We start from the raw sequence: 17,591 nt of genomic DNA, 5'->3' as shown, positions 1-17,591 counted from the left end.
TAATCATCACTAACGATGTCACTACACTTGAAGCTTCTAAATGTTCTTACTTTAGCTTTACACACACACGCACACCTCATGTTCCACTTTACCAACTTCGTTTTGCCCACATGAAAACGGCATTTTATCATAACTGTATTTACAAGGGATGTAACATTGTGTGTGTCAAATGTGGAGTTTGCAACAGTCCAAGATATAGAATTGATAGACCGAAGGACTATAGATGTTGAATTCTGAACCAAAACTCTACTGTAGAAACTCAACAGGTCAAGCCGCGCCATGGCGAGAAAGGTATGCTCAATGTTTGGAATCAGAATTAGGACCGAGTGTGTCAAGAGATGAGAGGGAAGGGTGAGGCGTGGAGTGGTAGGTGGTAGTGGAATCAGGCAAGGTGGGGAATGATGTGCAGGTTTGAGTCAGTCTGGAGCAGGGAGGAAGGGAAGGGGAGGAAAAAAGTCAGAAACAGAAAATGCTGGTGAGAAAGGACAGATGCAATTTCCCCTGTTTTCTGTGCCACAAAGTTTTCTTTTCAATTTGGCCCATATCCAACATCTCAACACTGAACTGATTCCACAGCCCATGGAACTCACTTTCAAGGACCATACAACTTGGAGTAGTGTGCTCAGTTCTGGTCGCCTCACTACAGGAAGGATGTGGAAACCATAGAAAGGGTGCAGAGGAGATTTACAAGGATGTTGCTTGGATTGGGGAGCATGACTTATGAGAATAGGTTGAGTGAATTCGGCCTTTTCTCCTTGGAGCAACGGATGAGGGGTGACCTGATAGAGGTATATAAGATGATGAGAGGCATTGATTGTGTGGATAGTCAGAGGCTTTTTCCCAGGGTTGAAATGGCTAGCACAAGAGGGCATAGTTTTAAGGTTCTTGGAAGTAGGTACAGAGGACAGAGTGGTGAGTGCGTGGAATGGGCTGCCAGTGACAGTGGTGGAGGCAGATATGATAGGGTCTTTTATGAGACTCCTGGACAGGTACATGGAGCTCAGAAAAATAGAGGGCAATGAATAACCCTAGGTAATTTCTAAGGTAGGGACATGTTCGGCACAGCTTTGTGGGCCGAAAGGCGTGTATTGTGCTGTAGGTTCTCTATGGTTCTAACTTATGTTCTCAATATTGGTTATTTATTATTAGTTGTTTTGTATTTGTACAGTTTGTCTTCTTTTGCACATTGGTCGTCAGTCTTTGTAGGTTTCCCACTGATTCTATTGCATTTCTTTATTATACTGTGAATGCCTGCAAGAAAATGAATCTCAGGGTAAATATACATACCTACCCAAAAGTCCTTCGTTACAGTTGTACCACCTGTGCCAGCCAGTTCATTCCAAACACCCACCATCCTGTGTGGAGAACTTTCTCCTTGGGTTTCTTTTCAATCTTTCCCCTCTGACCATAAATCTATGCATTCTAGTTTTATATTCCTCTACAATGTGAAAAAAAATGGACCATTCTCCTTACTGATGCCCTTCATGTTCAATTTAAACCCCTGCAAAGTCACCCTTCAGTTGTCCTTGCTGCAGGGATAATAATCCCCAGCCTATCCAGTCACTCCTTATAACTCAAAGCAACGTCCTTGTGAACGCTTTGGTAAAATTATATTGGTAAATCGAAATTGGTTTATTATTGTCACATACACTGATAGACAAACTTTGCTTTGCATGCCAAGTGCGCACACACACATACACAGAGCTTTGAGGTAGAACAAGGGAAAACAATAACAGAGTGCAGAAGTGTTACAGTCACAAAGTCCAGTAAAGGTAGCCAATAAGGTGCAAGACCATATGTGGGAATTATGAGATCAAGATCTGTTTTACTGTCCTAGGGAATCATTCAATAGACTGATAACAATGGGATAGAGGAGGTCCTGGTAGCATCTGTTTTCATACCTCTGTATCTTTATCTCTGTGGTGGGCCAGGGGAATAGTAGGAATATCTGGATGGGAGGGGTCTTTACTGACCTTATTGATTACGTTGACTGTTCTACTGAGGCAGCAAGAAGTGCAGACAGTGCACTACCTCTAGCTTACTCCTTTCCTTCCTGTAGTACAATGACCAGAATATTCAGGTATGGTCTCACATGACATCCCAACACTCATACTCAAAAGTTATAAAGGGAGAGTACAAGGTCAGAAATGAGAAATGATCACTGGAGAAGTCTGGAGCTGATTAAGACAGAGGCCTATAAAAAACAAATGGACTGAGGGAGGAGATCTCAATATTTTTGTTTGGCTGGGCTATTAAACATTACAGGTAGATGGAGAATGAGATACAAATGGGCCGGGATACAACTGAAGGGTGAAACAGTGGGTTTCAAATTCATTTCTTTTACCATGTGCAAGCCTAAAATGTAGTTCAATCTTCAACACTATATCTTCTATGAAGAGCCAAAAAGACAGTGTTCACACAAAGACAAGGTTAGATAGATGCACTGAGAGTTAATGACAATTAGAATTGACCACTATTGAACAGTGCTTGCTCATTCATTTTGAGGGGGGAAAATTGGCTAATAAATTCTGAAATGCATATTTAAACACTGAAATTCTCAGTTACCCGGTTAGGCATGGTCAAAATAAAACATTACAACTGGGTGACCCTCAAAAAAATTATTCACTTTGTTCCCCTGGCTATTCCTGCAACAATGTATGTGTTTTTTTTAAAAATCAGAACAACTTTGTGGATACTCTTGTTATTATTCCTTTCTTAACATCACTGGATAATCCCAAAGACTATTTTTATTTAAATTTCTTAACACAACGATTTCCCTCAAACTTTTCTAACCTTCTTCCCTAAACTGATCTCCCTCCCACCGAAATCCTCAGTGCCTCCCAATTTGTGATTATTGCCTACCCATTCCTTTCCTTACAAATCAGCCCTCCTAAGATTTCCAAGTAAGCGGAGAATGAATCATTCAAGTGTTTTCAACAGAGAGACCACAGCTGTAGCTTGCTGGCATTGTGCAATTTTGGACAACCACTGGGCTAATTCCAAACTTTCTGTCGCGAGCAAAACTTTTCGCCGTATGATTTTAAAAATGAACCAACCTGCCCTAATTCTTCATTCAGATCTGATGTATTCACTGTTGGTCCCTCATAAACTTCATCATCAAACATTTCCTCGTCCCAAGTAATGAAGTAGGAGCCCAGGAACTTCTGCATCTCCACAGTAACATACATGGAGACTGGAATGATGTAATTAAACAGAACCATGAAGGCCAGAAAATCTGTAAACGATGACAAGAACTAGAAAGAAACAGAAGAAAACTCTAATTTGCATTTATACTAATTTTTCTTAATTTTTATATGTAAATTGTTTCACGCTCTAAGGCAGAGGGGCAGATTTATTTTGTGGGGGATGGAGTGATATGGGGTTAGCAAAAAAAAAGATAAATGCCAGACCTTTAAGCCTAATACTACTTCGAGATTTTGCTTTGGATATTCCTATTTACAAGCATTGAGACAAATCCAATTTGAGTTACTGCTCTCCGAGTCCACTCTCCAACAGAAGGATGCTATTAACTCTGCTGTCAAGCAGTTTTTCAGAAGCTGCTTTCCAATAATCTTATTGCTAACATCTGGCCTGAGGTTTCCCAGAAATATTTGCCTCCATTGTTCAGTGCTTATCCATGCATGGACAGATGACGGCAAGAGAGCCAGGCAACTTTTTATATCATTGGGTAGATGAACTTTGCAGCTTCTTTCTTCTGTTATCTGCCCACACCACTGACTGCGGTCATTCGTGTAGGAGGTTAATCTGATCTATTCAATCTCACTGCTCTGCCCATTATGTTCTTTCGCAAGTTCAGCAAACAAGGAGTCGCATACTGCAGCTTCACCAGATTGGCTCCACGTTTGGGAGTCTCACTCCTCAGCCCTTCCAAGCTGATCCCCTGTTCTGATCACAATAACAATGAGGGATATCCAGGCCACACTACCACGTATTGCAGTGTTGTATGATTTGGCTACTCGTGAAGGTACACTGCACATCGTGAATGGGCAGCACAGTGGTTAGCATAATGCTTTACAGCCCCGACTGTAAGATAGAAGTTCAATTCCCATCGCTGTCTGTAAGGAGTTTGCATGATTCCACCCCGCCCCGTGACCTTGTGGGTTTCCTCTGGGTGCTTTGGTTTCCTCCCATATTCCAAAGGTTAGGTGTAGTGAGTTGTGGGCATGCTACATTGGCACTGGAACATGTCAACACTTGCAAACTGCCCAGTGCAATCCTCAGCGATTTGATTTTATGTAAATAGCACATTTCACTGCATGTACAAAGGTAACATGCATGGAAGAGCAGGTTTCAGCTGCCAGATGTGTTCTGAATCCATCCCATCTAGCATAACTATAGTACCTGTTCACAAATACAATTTTGTTTTCACACAAACTTTGCACTAACCACTTTTACCCAAGCTGTCATGGGCAGATTTATCTGCTGCGGGCAAATGGCCAAAGATTAGGTCAAGCAGAATTACACTTCATGCCCTCAATACCTGCCACAGGACTTGGGTGGTAGTTATACCCAGAACTATTTATCTAGCTGGGTTGTTATCAAGTGACTCTTGATAAAACTGCTACGTTTACTGCAAGTTGTTCATGGAGGTCATAGTTGATAATAATTACAATGAAGTTTCCATGTCTGGCCAGACATCATGATATTTCATTAGTCAGTATGACAGCAACTAGAACTACATCTTCTCATTGCACACCATTCTTCAGGGTGAAGGAGTGATTTGTTTGCATTTCTTTCTATGTGAGTTCACTGATTCAGTACCTACGTTGTGGTTTTCTCTGCACCAGGGGTTCCCAATCTTTTTTATACCATGGATCCCTACCATTAACAGAGGAGTATGTGGACCCCAGGTTGGGAACCCCTGCTCTACACTGAAAAAACCAATCTCAGATAACTACTTTTAAGAATACCTCGATCAAGTACATGGCTGGGGGTGGGGGGGGGGGGGGGAGGGGGAAGAAACAACTTTCAGCCACAACAGCCCCCCCCACCCCATCTTCCATCTCACTCCCTCTATGACTTCCATCTTTGACTGCCTACATTGGTCCAATAATGCCCAACATTAATATGAAAGCTTGCTAGAGTGGCCACGTTTGAAAGGGAGTTTATTTCAAAGAAAAAACAATTTTAAAAATGTTTCAGAACTATGTCCCCAAAACACTTTGTATTCCAAGGTGTGGTTTATGATGCAGCTGATTCACCCATCTGTTTCAGATCGGCATCACGAGTATCAGTAATGTGCCAAATTCTGTACTTCTCATGTTTCTGTCTGGATGACACAAAGTAAATTTCATATTGTCAGTTACCTTATTTTTCTGGCGTTCTATCGACGTTTTCTTGTTAAACCAAGGCTCATCTCTCATGGAATCACTCTGCCATACATACTTCAAGACTGTAGTTATCAAAGCTTTACTGATCAAAATGCACAGGTATACAACCAGGAATGCATTCATTGATCTGTTAAGAAAAGCAGAAATCATGCAGAACATGTGTCAATTAGAATCATAGCCACTAAGTGAGCAGATACACAACTCACGTCACAATTACGGCCTCAGGAGCATAGCTATTTTGTCACCTCATTGGCTTACTTTCAAACTCTGCCTACAAAGTAACGCAAATCCTTTTATTCCCTCCACTCCAATATGACTGACAGTGTAGCAAAGATATTTAGCACAAACAACTGGGAATATGGTAACTCATTGGTGAATTAATTACTGGTCTCTTAAGAATTCTTTCATCACTGTTTGACTGTTACATCAGTCAATCTACTTGCCAATTTTCTCTTTCAAACTCTTTCAATATCAGTCACAGAAGTAGGTAAAATGGCCCACCACGATCTTGCTGATCAGAGGGACCCATCTGCATTAATTCCATCTTCCAGAATTGGACTTGGGTAGTTAAAGTGTTCTCCTTAATCTTAAGTTCTGCAATTGACTATACGACTCGAAAAGGCTCAGCAGCTTTAGCTTCCTTCTGTTCTCACCAAAGCCTAACCACTCTAACACTACCCCACTCCGCTTACAACTCTCCTTTTTATTGGCTGAAATAAGACTCACTCCCAAAGAAACTTGCGGTTTTCAAATGGCTCCAGCCCAGCTAGATATCGGTCTCTCACTCATTACTTCAAACACCAGGATCCCATATCCCTTTTTAACCATGTTACCTACCTGTGCCAGCACTTAAGGAACTTTGAACCTGCACACCAAGATCCATCTGGCCCTCAGTACTCATTAACACTTTACCATTCATGGTGTACCTCCTTGCTTCATTAGTAATCCCAAAATGGTCCTAACAAACGGAGCTGGAGCTGTAGCTGGATGGCCATCAGCTCATGAGAGTGCGGTGACAGACAGGAGCAACAGGGAGGTTGTCACAGGGAGGAGGCAGGGAGCTGGGTGACTGTCAGGAGACAGAACGGAAGAGAATAACAGACAGAGTGCCCCTGTGGCTGGTCCCCACAATAGGAGATATGCCACTACGGATATTGTTCTATGAAGAACAATCTACCACGGGAAAACACAGCAGTCTCAGGTCTCTGGCACTGTGGGCCAGAAGGGAAGGTGGATAGAAGGGGAGAGTGGTGATAGGAGATTCAATAGTTATGGGAACAGACAGGAGGTTTTGTGGGTGTGAAAGAGACTCCTAGATGGCACGTCGTCCCCCAGATGCCAGGATCGTCTCGGATCAGTCCACAGCATTCTTAACAATGAGAGTGAGCAGCCAGAAGTTATGGCGCACATTGTTCCAATGCTGTAGGTAGGAAAAGGGATGCAGCCCTGAAGAGAGTATACAGGGAGTTAGGTAGGAAGCTGAAAAATCAGGACCTCCAGGGTAGTAATCTCTGGATTACTGCCTGTGTCACGCACCATCGAGGGCAAGAATATGAATGATAAGGCAGTTGAATGTGTAGCTGAAGAATTGATGAACAGCCTGGTTCAGAGACACCCTAGGTCAGCGGTTCCTAGCCATTTTTAGTTCCGTTAGCCGACAAGGTCTGTGGACCCCAGGTTAGGAACCAATGCCCCAGACGGAGACAAAGACAGGAGTTAGTGGTTAAGGAACCGAATCAATGCTGAAGACTAAAAGCAACACTCTGGTCTTCCCAATATTTAATCGCCGAGGTCTAATGCACTGTCACTGAAATTACTGATATCAATCAATAGCAAAAACCAAAAAGACCACTTTATACTACCAGGAATACATTTTCAGAGCAAGCTTGCAGATGTATTAGTCACAATATTCTAGCTTCAACTGCTAACGTAAGGGAGCTCACTTTTCTACAGCAGAACGCTTCTGTGATTTGGATTGATAATTCAGTGCCATCTTGGTTTCCATGCCCGTGTATATTGCCACACCTGAAATACAAGCAAAGTATAATGGAGTAAAACAAACTATATGAAATAATACACAAATATCAATGCTTTCTGATGCTTCCAGCAACTATTCTCTAGATTTTCAACAATGGAGCACAATTCAATTACTTATAATTAATTCTCTAAAGTCCCACATCTAAGCAGTTTCAAATCCAGTTTAAGGAATTACCAAAGAAACTACCAAATAGCTGTGCAAGTTAAATAATTAAATGTTGTTGCTAGTTAATCCTCTGGATAGATGGGAAATAGCAAATTTAAATTTCTTAATAAAAATAAGGATTTTATTGTTACTACGATATTTTGGCAGTACAACTGCAAATAAAATGTCCACCTCATGTAACATCACAAAGTGAGGTAGTCAGAAGCATTTAAACAGTTTAACTAGATTGAAACATTTTCAATAAGTCAAATTAAAGAACTCACAAGTCAGGCCTCCTGGCTCTTGCCCACTGCTAGCAGGTTCTTGAAACAACCAAAAACGTCTGAATACCTCAAACTACTTTTTTCCTGCCCCTCCCCTCAATCCTGTAAAGTTTATGTTTAAGTTCAGGTAAACTTGTTTGTCTTCTGATGAGGGGTCTCGGCCCGAAACGTCGACAGTGCTTCTCCCTATAGATGCTGCCTAGCCTGCTGTGTTCCACCAGCATTTTGTGTGTGTTGTTGTTTGAATTTCCAGCATCTGCAGATTTCCTCGTGTTTGTCTTCTTGTCAGTTACTGTGCTGCTGCAAAAAGCTATAGGTGTTATGCCTATGAAAGCAAAGTTGAACTTGATTGAAGGCTAGAGATCCTAACAATACAAATGCTTATAACTACAGCTTATAACCAGACTACAGCGCACAGTGAGGACTGCCGAGCGCATCATTGGAGCCTCCCTGCCCTCTATTGTGGACCTGTACTCTTCCAGGTTGAAGAAGAGGGCGGGGAACATCATAAAGGACTCCTTCCATCCTGCACACAGACTGTTTGAACTGCTTCCATCTGGTAGGCGCTTCAGATCCCTCCAGACTAAGACTAATAGGCACTGGGAGAAGTTTTTTCCCTACTGCGGTCACTTTGCTGAACAGTTAACTGTCGGCTAACTATTACTTGGATTGCACTACCTGTATGTATAATCTATATTTTCATTTATATTTATCATTATTATTGTTATGAGCAGAGAGACGACATCTGCCGGAAGTAAATTCCTTGTATGTGCACAGGCACTTGGCGATTAAAGTCTGATTCTGATTCTGATTATTTCTGCTTCAGTGAACATACTCCCGAATAGGAGGTATTCAGATCATTTACAGGAGTCAGGAGGACTGTTCTAACCAAGGGAGTAGACACACCTGACCTAAACATTATAAAATGACAAGCACTAAGTGAATAGAAAAATAAAACTGCATGCCACCATGAATAGATACTAACATACAAAAAAGTTAGAAGGCGTTTTTACCATAAACTGATTGTGTATTTTTTAATGTTGCTCCTCTCAGCAGCACATTCTCCGATCCCAAAGGCCTGTCGAAAGATTAAAAGTTTTTAGAAAAAGTAAAGATATGAAAGAAAGTTGCAATGTTTAGGTGACTTTACATTGTTTTGTAAATGGAGGCTAGGTATGTTCCTCAGCCAAGGCAAGATTTACAAACAAATACAGATGTCTTCCCTCACATAGTAAGTAAAACTATATGGGTCACATTATTTAAGCAGAGGATGCCTTAAAGCAAATGAAGCAATGTGAAGTTAAGACGTAGTTTGGGGTGGGTGGGCACAGTTTGGGAAATATTAAAGAGGAACAACATGACCAAGCAATGAATCATAATCCAACACCAGGTAAATGCATCACCAAGGTAGAAAAATCTAAAAGGAACTGCTACCAGTACTGCGAAACTATTCCCATTTTTCAAGCTCAATTTTTCCCAAAATACTGGGCAGGATTGTGAGCAGCTGGTAGAGCTGCTGCCTCATTGCTAAAACAGCACATGTTCCATCACAACCTCTGCTCATGTTCATGTGGAGTCTGTGATGGTGTGGGTTTGCCAAAGTGTTCCGGTTTCCTAGCACATTGTTAAAAAAAAAGAGTCCAAGAATCAATAGGACAAGTTTCCACGTTGTGGCACTCAATCTAAAACTTAGGAAATGAAGATTAGGACAAGATATTGACTATGTATTAAAGGAGATTAAAGAAAATTCTACTTACCTTGCAATTGGCCCCTCTGACTCATGGTAAATATTGATTCGACCAACAAAACTACAAGTGGAAAAAAAATTATCGCAAACAATGCTGTTAGTGGGGTTTGTGGAAATCAGAATACAAGTTTAGAGACTACCCAACCACCCCCTCCATGTCAAGAGGGTAGAAATCACAGTTTCATCCTTCTGCATTGATTAATTGAACTGATCCCCACATTTCGAATAGGTATGATTGATTGTCTGAGAGGGAACGGTGGGTGTTAGGAGGTGAGAGCAGAGCTGGAATGGTTGAGGGAAATGTTAAACAGGATAGAGGAATGGCACGATCATGCAATGAATCACATTATCCAATACCAGGTAAATGCATCACTGAGGTAGGAAAACCTAAGAGGAACTGCTACCAATACTGGGAAACTATTCCCATTTCTCAGGCTCAGAATATGCCACTATTAGTAGCAGAGCTGAAAAGTTAGAGATTTAACAATGGATAATTATTTTGATAAACATGTTTTTTAGTTGGGTTATTCACATTAAATGGATTACTCTTTCACAGGTATAAATGTGCACAAAATAAACTTACTGACTACATTTTACAAATACTATTCAGGCTCCTTCCACCAGCATTGAGGGTTTAAACTGATTTAACATGGGATTTGATAGATGCATTTATTGAATTACAATTGGATTTTGTTGTTGAATAACAAATGCCTTTTTTGGTTGTCTGCCAACGACTAGTGGTGTTCCACAGGGGTCGGTGTTGGGTCTGCTATTTCTCACGTTAATGACAGAATTGATGGCTTTGTGGCTACATTTGCAGAAGATGACAAAGACAGTTAGAGGAGTAGGTAGTTTTTAGGAAGTAGAATCAGGAGGGGATGCGGACAGATTAGGAGAATGAGCTAAGAAGTGGCTGATGGACTCTCATGTTTAGAAGCACTTTGGTAGAAGGAATAAAGGCATAGACCATTTCCTAAATGGGCAAAAAGTTCAAAAATCAGAGATGCAAGGGGGCTTTAGAGTCCCAGTACAGGATAACCTGCAATAAGGAAGGCAAATGCATTGAAAGGACTAGAATACAAAATGATGCAATGCTGAAGCTTTATAAGGTGCTAGTCAGACCACATTTGGAGCTTAAGCACACTACTCGTAGTTCTGAGAGCCACATCCAAGGATGAATGTGTTGGTATCGGAGAGGGCCAGAGAGGTTTACAAGAATGATCCTGGGAATTAAATGGTTAATGTATCAGGAACGTTTGATGGCTCTGAACCTGTACTCACTACAGTTTAGAAGAATGAGAGGGTGGTCTCTCATTGAAATCTACAGAATATTGAAAGGGCCGGATACAGTGAACTTGCAGAGTACACTTGCAATAGTTAGAGAGTTTAGGGTCAACTGTTCGGCACCATCTCGGAATAAAAGGATGTCCCTTTAGAACAAAGAAGAGGTCCAATTTTTTTTTTAAAAACAAGACAGTAGTGAATCTGTGGGATTCATTGTTACAAACAGCTGCAGAGACAAAAAGCATTGGGCATATTTAAAGCAAAGGTTGATAGGTTCTTAATTAATACGGATGACAAAGACAAGAGAATTGAGTTAAGAAGGAATATAAATCAGCCATGACCAAATGGTGAAGCAGAGTTGATGGGCTGAATGGTCTCAATTTTGCTCCTATGTCATATGGTATTATAATGAAGATCCAAATCAGACAAGAAAATAATGTAAAATACCTCAAACAGAACATTTCAGAGAAATCAAGGAAGAATAGTTGGTTAGATTGGGTTGAATGCCAAAAGTTAAGAGTGAGGAATTAGATCGGCCAGATATCGACAGAGAGTGGGGAGTTGGTACAATATTAATTGGCATCTGGGGACTGGGTGGGTGTGAAATTCAATGGGATGAATCACTAAGGGGGAGTGAGATTTGGCCAGCATGAGAATGAGGGGAAAGCAGGGCATAAATGGGTAGTGAGCATGTGGCAGGTCAGATATTAGAAGCTGCAGTAGGGAGAAGATTAGGATTAACAGAAAAATGAATAGAAGCAGTAGAGCATTGGGCTTCTCATGGTCTTTTGCATGGCAGAAAACACAGATGACTTTTTTTAATCTCAGTACAGCTGCCGCTTCACAAAAACAGTGATAATAACCCCGATTTGATTTTCTCAATTCTAAACTCTCTTAATACCCAAAAATCTATTGATTAGTGAAATGAATACATTCAGTGACTGGGCCTCTACAGCACACCTGGGAGTGGAACTGTAAAGATACATGACCATCCAGGTGAGAAAATTTCATTTCATCCCACTCCTGAATGACTGGCCCGTTTTGAGACTGTGACACCTAGTTCCAGAGCTGCTGTCCACAGGTCCCGCAGTTCAAGTTGAAAATTGGCCTCCACTGCTCTCCATGCAGATTTTACATTCTCCCTGTCACCACTTGGAAGGCCAGGCTGCTCTAGTTTTCTCACACATCTCAAAGATGTACAGCATAGGAGCTCAACTGTAAATGCCCACTATGACGTAGGTGAGCAGCAGAATTTGGGGTGGGAAGGGAGGGGGTGATGGGAATGTGGGAGAGATAAATGGGATTAAATGTAGGATTAGTGAAAATAGACAATGGGTGCAGGAGTAGGCCATTCGGCCCTTTGAGCCAGCACCGCCATTCAATGTGATCATGGCTGATCATCCACAATCAGTACCCTGTTCCTGCCTTCTCCCCATATCCCTTGACTCCGCTATCTTTAAGAGCTCTATCTAATTCTTTCTTGAAAGCACCCAGAGAATTGGCCTCCACTGTCTTCTGAGGCAGAGCATTCCATGGATCCACAACTCTCTGGGTGAAAAAGTTTTTCCCTGAACTCTGTTCTAAATGGCCTACCCCTTATTCTTAAATAGGTGTTCATTGTCAACATGTTGTAGCACAAGGCTTGTTTCTCTGCTGGTTGACCAACTCAATGAACCCATCCATAAGACATAGGAGCAGAATTAGGCCATTCAGCCCATCAATTCTGCTCCACTATTCCATCATGGCTGATCCTGGATCCCACTCAACCCCATACACTTGCCTTCTTGCCATATCCTTCAACTGATCAGGAAACAATCAACTTCTGCCTTAAATATACTCATGGACTTGGCCTCCGCTGCAGTCTGTGGCAGAACTTTCCAAAGATTTACTACTCTGGCTAAAATTTTACTCCTTACCTTTGCTCTGAAGGGTCACCTGTCAATTTTGAGATTGTGCCCTCTAGTTCTGGGTACCTCCACCATAGCAAACATCCTCTCCACATCTACCCTATTTAGTCCTTCCCACATTTGTTAGGTTTCAAATAGGTCCCCCCACATTCCTCTAAATTCCAGTGAGTACAGGCCCAAAGCTGCCAAATGCTCCTCATGTGTTAACTCCTTCGTTCCCGGAATCATCCTCGTGAACCTCCTCTGGACTCTCTCCAATGACAACACATCCTTTCCGAGATATGGGGTCCAAAACTGTTAATACTCGAAGTGCAGCCTGACTAGTGTCTTATAAAGGCTCAGCATCATCTTCTTGCTTTTATATTCTATTCCCCTTGAATAAATGCCAACATAGCAGTTGCTTTTAGCACAGACTCAATCTGTAAATTAACCTTCCGGGAGTCTTGCACGAGGACTTCCAAGTCCCTCTGCACCTCTGATGTTTGGGTCTTCACCCCATTTAAATGATAGTCTGCACTATTGTTCCTTTTGCCAAACTGCATCATTATACATTTCCCAACATTTTATTCCATCTGCCACTTTTTTGTCCATTCCTCCAATTTGTCTAAGTCCTGCTGCAATCACATTGCTTCCTCAGCACTACCCACCCCTCCACCTAGCTTCGTATCATTCGCAAATGTTGCCACAAAGCCATCAATTCCATTATCCAAATCTTAGACAAACAATGTGAAAAGTAGCGGTCCCAATACTGACCCGAGGAACACTAGTCACCAGCAGCCAACCAAAAAAGGTCCCTTTTATTTCCGCTCATTGCCCACTGCCCATCAGTTATCTCTCCTGTAATGTCATGGGATTTTATCTTGTTAAGCGGCCTCATGTGTGGCAGCTCATCAGATTCCTTCTGAAAATCCAAGTAAATGACATCCACCACTTCTCCTCTGTCCACTGTGCTTGTTACTTCCTCAAACAACTCTAACGGATTGTCAGGCAAGATTTCCCTTTACAGAAACTACATTGACTTTGACTTATTTTATGACAAAGTTATTTCCCATGGCAGGGGATTCTAGGACAAGAGGGCACATCTTCAGGATCGAAATATGTCCTTTTAGAACTGAGATGTTGAGAAAGTACTTCAGTCAGAGGGTGGTAAATCTGTGGAAGTTATTACCACGAATGGTTCTGGAGGCCAAGTCATTGGGTGTATTTAAGGCAGAGATAGATAGGTTCTTGATTAGCCAGGGCATCAAAGGGTATGGGTGAAGGCAGGGGAATGGGGATGACTGGAAGAATTGGATCAGGCCATGATTGAATGGCAAAGCAGACTCATTGGGCCAAATGGCCTACTTCTGCTCCTACATCTTATGATCTTATTAATAGTTTCCAAGTACCTCAAAACCTCATCCTTAATAACAAACTCCAACGCTTTCCCAACCACTGAGGTTAGGTTAACTGGCCTATAATTTCCTTTCTTTTGCCTTCCTCCCTTCATAAAGAGAGTGAAGTGACTACCACCTCACCAGCATCATTTTCCAGTGGTCCAATATCAATTCTCACCTCCCTTTTATATAACTGAAAAAAAATTATTGTATCCTGCTTTATTATAGGTTAGTTTGCCCTCATATTTCATCTTTTTCCTTCTTAGAGCTTTTTAGTTGCCTTTTGTTGGATTTTAAAAGCTTCCCAATCATCCACCTTCCCACTTACTTTTGCTATCTTATATGCCCTTTCCTTGGCCTTTGTGCAGCCCTTAACTTCCTTTGTCAGTTATGGCTGCCTACCAGTCATTTGAGAGCTTCTTCCTCTGCAGGACACATCTATCCTGCACCTTGTGAACTACTCCCAGAAACTTCAGCTCTGCCGTCATCCTCACCAGCATCGTCCACCAATTGACCTGGGCAATCTCCTCTCTCATGCCTCTTGTAATTCCCTTTATTCCATTGTGATACAGATACATGTGAGTTATGCTTCTCCCTCTCACATTGCAGTGCAAATTCAATATTATGATCACTGCCTCCTGAGGATTCCTTTACGTTAAGCTCCGCAAGGTCATGATTAATACACAACACCCAATCTAAGATAGTCTTTCCCCAGGTAGGCTCGAGCACAAGATGCTCGAAAAAGCCATCTCGTCAGCATTCAACACAGTCCCTCTTCTGCGATCCAGCACCAACCTGATTATCCATGTCTTTTAATCTCTCACCAGGAAAATGTTCTGCAATTCTTAAAAACAATGTAGCTGACTTAATTTTTCCATGGCATGTTTCATATCTCAGGTTTTTGCCAACTTTCTTGGGGATTAAGCTGCTGTTACATTACAGGATGATGAAGTGATGAGTAAATAGGATGCTGAAGGATACAAAGAGTGAGGGATGATTGAAAATGGGTGATATTGACAAGTGCAGAGAGTGAGTAAATGGGAAATTGAAGGATCTAGGGATACAAGAATGTTTGTGATTAGTATGCGTGCATTACTGGAAAAGTACACTAACTGTTAGGCACCACCCACCCCTGCCACCACTGCTGCCCCAATTATACCAGCACTCACTTGTACAGATCAGGTTGGGGCTGCTCACACTCAATTGTGGCATTCAAAGTGTCCAATTCTGCCTCAGTCCGCAAAGACTTCGTTTCTTGAACAGCATGATATGTCTGAAAGAAGAAATGTGAATTTTTAAACATCTGTTCTCACTTGAATTCATCTGAGGCACAAATAGTATTCAGCACCTTTCTGAATTAGCTGGTGTAGTGCCATCAGCACTGGAATTCGAGGAGAGGGGTCCCAGGTTCGAATCTGGCTGGCTCCTTGCACGCTTTCCATCCCAGCGGGTTCTAGCAACTGGACCTCGTGAGAAACAGACAAAAGGCAAGGTTGCCACCTGATGCACCACAAGGCGTGGAGGGAAATAACGACTTTTCTTAATTTCTCCACAGCACACAAATCACATGAAACATGGGGAAAGTAATAATGCACCACAAACTGTGGGGAATATTGATCGGGAGGTGGCCAAACAGCGGCAACTTTCACGTCAAGTTGGACGTACCACCTAAAAACAGCATCATTTTCCTGTTCCCCTCCAAGTCTAACACTATCCCCAACTACTTCTGCAACTACTGATGGAGATGTTGGAGCAGAATTGGTGTAGGCATGGCAATACATGAGGTGTACATGGAGTTTCTCCAAGTCCTTCAACAAGGTCCATACAGTCAGCTGGTTCAGAAGATCAAAGCACATGAGATCCAAGCCATGGTGGCAAATTGAATCTGAAATTGGCATGGTATAGGGTAGTGGTAAAGGTTTTTTTGTTAAATGGAAGTCAATAACCAGTGGTGTGTCACAGAAATTATTTCTGGGACCTTCATTACTTGTCATAAGTTTAATTGACTTCGATGAGAATGTAGGTGGTCTGATTATCCACAACAGCCAGTAAGGACGTGAACTTGAACAGGATTCCAGCATTGTGTGTGCGTGCAACTTGAATATGATCTGCTCCAAATACTACAAGTATGATCATTGTAAAGCTGGTCTTAAAAGGGTCAAGCTCAGCTATGAAGTTTCACAAGTCACATGACCTACAAATATATTTTACATAGAAGTTGTTGAAAATAGGTTAAATAGCAGTGTGCCAAGCGTTACTTTGTACACAATGGGACAAGAGAAACAGGCAAGTGAATTATGTTAAAAGCATGGACTCCTCTTATTGAATGGAAATTATTCAAGTAAGGGCATTCGCAGCTAGATGCAGTCATTCAGAATGTACCTTTGTACTTGATTCTCCATCCAAGCTTGCTGTAGTGACAAAACATGTCCCATCGTCGCTACTTGACGATAAGAAGACCATGTCACAGGGGAAAGTTTCATTCTCTTTGGTCATCACAATGTCACCGACCTGCAGGTAGATTGAAACCTTTATGAAAAGAGTGACAGATTCTTCTCACCACCTTTCACATGCCCTTGACTCACACTTCTTCCTGATCCAAATACTCTTCTCCCTCAGTTCAACACCTCAGCTGTAATCCTCATCCCCCTCTCAGCCCCTCTACTGTGCCTTAGCCTTACACTTCAACTCTAACCCACACCAACTCAAACCCCACCCAACTCCGAGGGAGAGCCCTACCAATCCCCTCTCAGTTCCACCTCATCCACACTCTGAACCTGCCTCTTCTCCCATGTTGATCAAGAGATTTCTACCATTTCCATACCTGCAGTTTGCTGCTCTGTGTTTGAACCAGCTTTCCGGCCTGGATGATGTGAACAGGACATTTATTCACTGCATTATCTGCTTTATGCCGAAGCCAATCTTCATAACCCTGTCAAGGGAGAATAAATGCATTTGATTGGAAGCAAATATTACCGTCTCCAATCGCTCCAAGTGAAATCCCAATTATAAAATTGATGACAAAGTCAGAATGCATGTGGCAATGAATTCACAGCTGCCCTGCTTCCAGTTCTTCACACCTTACTTCATAGTTAATATTTACTGAACATTTCAATCTTCATGTCCTCTGCAACTAATTCCAAAGGAAACAAAGACATTGATGCAGACCCTAAATGGTATGATTTCAAATACAGCCAACTATCAAGACCAAATAGTTTTGCACTGAGGCAAATCAAAGCTATTCCAAAACACCATGGCAAGGCAGCAAAGGTCAATGGCAACCCATCACCCCAAATGAACCCCAGGATCTGACTGCTCTTCAGGAAACCCATTGCCATCATCTTCAATGATGCTCAGAGCCTTTGTGCCTGCTGAGCGGAACCACAAACCATAAACAGCACAGTCAAGCTGTCAATGCATTCTCGTGGGAAATTATGTTTCATTACATGAGTTTCCACCT

At 42.0% G+C, this 17,591-nt stretch overlaps 1 protein-coding gene across 2 annotated transcripts in view; it reads right to left on the bottom strand.

Moving 5' to 3' along the window:
- atp11a (ATPase phospholipid transporting 11A) overlaps positions 1–17,591 on the bottom strand; it is a 140,973-nt gene that overhangs the window by 80,332 nt on the left and 43,050 nt on the right. The window contains exons 5-12 of one of the 2 annotated variants that reach the window (XM_059970596.1): positions 16,956–17,063; positions 16,514–16,642; positions 15,301–15,404; positions 9,575–9,625; positions 8,831–8,895; positions 7,295–7,376; positions 5,328–5,478; positions 3,057–3,254 (exon numbers count right to left, since the gene is read on the bottom strand). In XM_059970596.1, coding sequence (XP_059826579.1) covers positions 3,057–3,254; positions 5,328–5,478; positions 7,295–7,376; positions 8,831–8,895; positions 9,575–9,625; positions 15,301–15,404; positions 16,514–16,642; positions 16,956–17,063 — 888 coding nt within the window. Of the gene's footprint in view, positions 1–3,056; positions 3,255–5,327; positions 5,479–7,294; positions 7,377–8,830; positions 8,896–9,574; positions 9,626–15,300; positions 15,405–16,513; positions 16,643–16,955; positions 17,064–17,591 lie in introns of those variants that run through there. The other variant, XM_059970595.1, reaches the window with a different exon arrangement.

Source organism: Hypanus sabinus, chromosome 5 (genome assembly GCF_030144855.1).
Source record: "Hypanus sabinus isolate sHypSab1 chromosome 5, sHypSab1.hap1, whole genome shotgun sequence".
Classification (NCBI taxonomy): domain Eukaryota; kingdom Metazoa; phylum Chordata; class Chondrichthyes; order Myliobatiformes; family Dasyatidae; genus Hypanus; species Hypanus sabinus.
The sequence above is the reverse complement of the archived record's forward strand: the minus strand, read 5'-3'. Positions and strand labels throughout refer to the sequence as shown.